The 3,952-nt window shown below is 31.2% G+C and overlaps 1 protein-coding gene across 1 annotated transcript; it reads right to left on the reverse strand.

Annotated features, from left to right (window-relative positions):
- Positions 1-111: 111 nt before the first annotated feature.
- LOC134281134 (uncharacterized) lies at positions 112-3,853 on the reverse strand (the record flags this gene model as incomplete). The annotated part of the gene is made up of 2 exons (XM_062763601.1): positions 112-718; positions 3,521-3,853. Coding segments are annotated over 2 exons (863 nt in total), but the record flags the coding sequence as incomplete, so codon positions are not given.
- Positions 3,854-3,952: the final 99 nt, after the last annotated feature.

A 3,952-nucleotide genomic window follows, 5' to 3' on the forward strand; every position in this document is an offset into this window, starting at 1 on the left:
ACCTTGGTATATTTTAAATGCTGTTTAAATTTTTATTCAGATAAAGTTTAAAATACGTAATTTTTTATTTAAATAACTTTAAACGTTTTGAAACCATTTTTTTATCTAGTATTTGCAAGCCAGCCAACCAAGATTGCATATACACTTTATTTTCTTTGTTATCAAAAAACAAATTCTTTGAACTGATTTCATAAGAGAAAACAAAATTTCAAAAGCATACAACGGGCTTGGATTGCGTCGCAAAACACTTTATCCGATGCCTGACAGTGTATAATGGTGTCAATCTGTAGACGGTCTATGAAAAGGTCATAAAGCTTTTCAGGCCAGCTTGGAACATACAGACACCTTTCTCCTTCACTTCTCTCATATTTCCAGCTCCTACAATATTCTAATATCACCTGGTGCGATGCTGTCGAGAGGAAAAACTCGAGATCACTGTCCTCAGTCAAACACTCTGTTACAAACGCGTACATGACGTCATGTCGTATGGTGTCTGATTGAAAAGTGAATTCATTTTCTTGTGTTTGTGATATTTCAGACAGAGATTCGGTGGGTATCCCTATGTCAGTACACTTTGGTAGATCTGTAAAATATCGTTCTCTGAGTTTGTTAAAAATTGCTACATGGGACTCCTCATTGACTTTAAGCGTGTATTTTCCCAGCAGAAGAAAGCTGTAAAGAAGACTTCGAACTTCACGAGAGAGGGCATGGTATTTGCCTGGAATTCAAAGTTTTAATATAATGTTTGTATACAAATGTATTATTTACATGTTCGATAAAATCTCTTATTTTACTGAATTTCTTAACATTAAGCAATACGCCATTCACAGATTCATGTTCTATTTACGAACAATTTCTTAAAACAACCAAGCCATTGGCAAATGTGTTGATGAAACAAGGAATATCAACATTCTCAATTTAATTCATCATTTTGAAAATTCATGACAGCAAATACAATTCATTATTATGTCGAAGGATGACAAATATTTGTATACAAATTTCTGGTTGCCCATTTTTTCATAGTAAATTGCCTACGGATTTTTCCGTTTGTCTGATCGTGCCAAGGAGCACACCGATGAGGTTCCTCCTCCATGTCACATGATCATTACTCTAATTTACTTAAAGGTCCGTCTTCTCCAAATTTGTATTGTTTCGGCTTCTGAGTTTGATGACTGTTTGTTTTCTTCGTAAAGCATGTTATATAGGTATATAAATTGATCTGATTCATTCAAGGGCAGCTTATTCCTGAAAGTCATAATATTCAACCAAAACTGTTGATGATTTTAAAATAACTTTCAAAAATCCAAACCTTTATCTCTGTTCTATAAATTTTAACTCTTACGTTTAAGGAAGGTCCATACTTATACGGATCCGGTTTTAATTTTACACACCAATAAAAAATTCTGATTATCACTTATCAATTGAGAAAAATCTATTTGGATGATTGAAAATAATTTAGCCAGTATGTATTGTTTATTGTAATTAATGTCATTAAGCATACAAAGCATTTAATATCGTTATTTGTGGAAATTTTAACACTTTACTCTCTGTCCATAGGAACTATGTCATTTAGTACATACCCAGACACAAAATTCTGTATTGCCTTTATAGAACTAATGCTTTCTGATTTTTTTTAAACAAACAAATTTGAGGTCTATTTTGATTGATTTTAAAGCCTATATCATCTTTTAAGATTTTACTAATTTTTGCAAAGAATGATTGAAAAATTGATATTTCAAAAGGTTCTTTTGTTAAATTTATCTGGTTGAACATAATAGACATCTGTTTTTGTTAACCTTAGGTGTAATTCTAAATATTTTTGAAGAAAAAATGGCTAATAAACACTTTCGATTTTGAAAAATATTAAAAATAAAGAAATTTTGAGATTTTTTTCTGAAAGACGTGGACAGATTCAACATCAATTTGTTAATATTTTCTAATAAAGATTTCAGATATTATCTTGGCAAATGAATATTTTTGATTTTCATGTTTTAATATAAATTTAATGTGATTTGGTGCATAGCTAATCAAAATGTGATATCTCACTTCGTAATGATCAATTTTGGTTGTTGAAGTTTTAGAGGTATGCACTCTGAGACATGTTGTATGAAAATTCAACTGCAAAGATATGTCTTTTATGGGTGTTTCAGTTAGTTTATGACTTATTTAAGGTATTCAAATTAAAGAATTATTAGGTTGACAGAAAATTTTGAAAGTACGGACCTACCTTAAGACCTTTTATTTAAAATTTTATATTTTATTTTATTCTATTATTTTTTTCTGTTTACGATTCTCGATCTTGGCGGAAAATGAAGAATAATTATATATATTTTTTTTAATTTTTTGATTATAATTGTAAATGCCATGCTAAGAGAATGGTTAAAAGAGAATTGCATGTTTATCTTTTAAATTAAATATGGAACTCGGTACATTTTATAGTTATTTATTGTCTTTTTATCTGTTTTATCATAAATTCAATTGTGACGGAAATGCAGTCTATATACACTAGACAAAATTGCTAACGCACCACCTAAGAAAATTCATATTCTACTTTGAAAACCTGTTTATGATGCATTTGATATATGCATATGTTACTTTAACAAAAATTAGGCATATTATTGTCAAAACTTATTAATAACTACTATGTTTATTGAAGTGTGACCAATTAATAGAAAAACATAAAATCGTGTCTATTCCATTTTCGAAGAAAAAAAATATTTCTTCCTTTTTATCTGTGTTCTTTACATTTTTACTAATTAAAAACACAGGAAAAAATTACATCGTGTGTGGCGGTTGACACTAGAGGAGCGTGCTAATGCAGACAGTATGGCGTCTGCAGGGGGGTCTTTTAGAGAAATCTGCAAAAATTAAAAACAATAAAAAGCTTATGAATTCCACTCATGAAATATTGTTCCAAATAGACTCAACAATATAAAATGTTTACTACAGATAACCACGGCATTAAGTTAGCAGCATACAATAAGTTGAAAATTGTTCCACAAGACTGAGTCAATCGGAAGTGGAGTGGATTTGGCATGGACACTAAGGTTTCAGATGATTAATATGAGATATGAGAGTCTGTGAATGACAGTTTGTTTATTCGATTCTAAACTGGGGGACTACTCCTGTGACAATCTCACTGACCCCTTTAGTGATTAAGAATTTCATATCTGTGCAAAAATGGTGCGCAGTGCATAGCTAGAAATTGGTTTTCGGACAAGAAGGTCATTCAAGGGTATTTTCAAGATACCAAGACATTTGTCAATCCCATTGATTTGGAAATAATGGCATATCATATATACTAAGTACTAGTACCGATCCGGCAAATGTTCAATTCACAAATAAAAATTAACAAATGGTGCGTTAGCAATTTTGCCTACAGTACTTTGACCTGTCTTAAAAAACCGGCTGCATGCGTAAAAACGAATTTGTATGCCTAGTATAGGGCCTCGTTAAGTCAGCAGAGGAAACATAGCATCATGAATTTTAAATTTCTTTTTTTTTAAATTAATCTTATTACTTGGTTCTCTATATGCCTTGTTGCCGATTATATATATGTCACTATGTTCATGGAGGCCGATGCAGGATCTAACTATGTTAGGTCTTGCATCTTTTAGATATTCCCATTTCCAAAGTATGTGCTCGAAGCTGTCGTTTGAACCTCTACAATGTACAGATTCCCCTGTCTGCAATCTCTGTAAATATTCTATTTGTTCATTCTTGCTTTTTTGCAGAATAATTTCGGGAATATTCACTGGAAAAGAGAAAGAAAACGATTTTAGATAAATAGCTTTGATATAAATATCGTGTCTCGGCCTTTCATTTTTATTTTCGAATGGAAGGGCATCTTTGCCTTATCAAGATCGACTTGTAGAAAATGGCCATATCAATTTTTTTCCACTCCAGGACATTTTTTATTAATCCTATCCTGTCAACAAATACATTAGAGAAA

Source organism: Saccostrea cucullata, unplaced genomic scaffold (genome assembly GCF_032062105.1).
Source record: "Saccostrea cucullata isolate Sc308-1 unplaced genomic scaffold, CSIRO_AGI_Scuc_v1 ctg23591, whole genome shotgun sequence".
In the NCBI taxonomy this organism is placed as follows: Eukaryota; Metazoa; Mollusca; class Bivalvia; order Ostreida; family Ostreidae; genus Saccostrea; species Saccostrea cuccullata.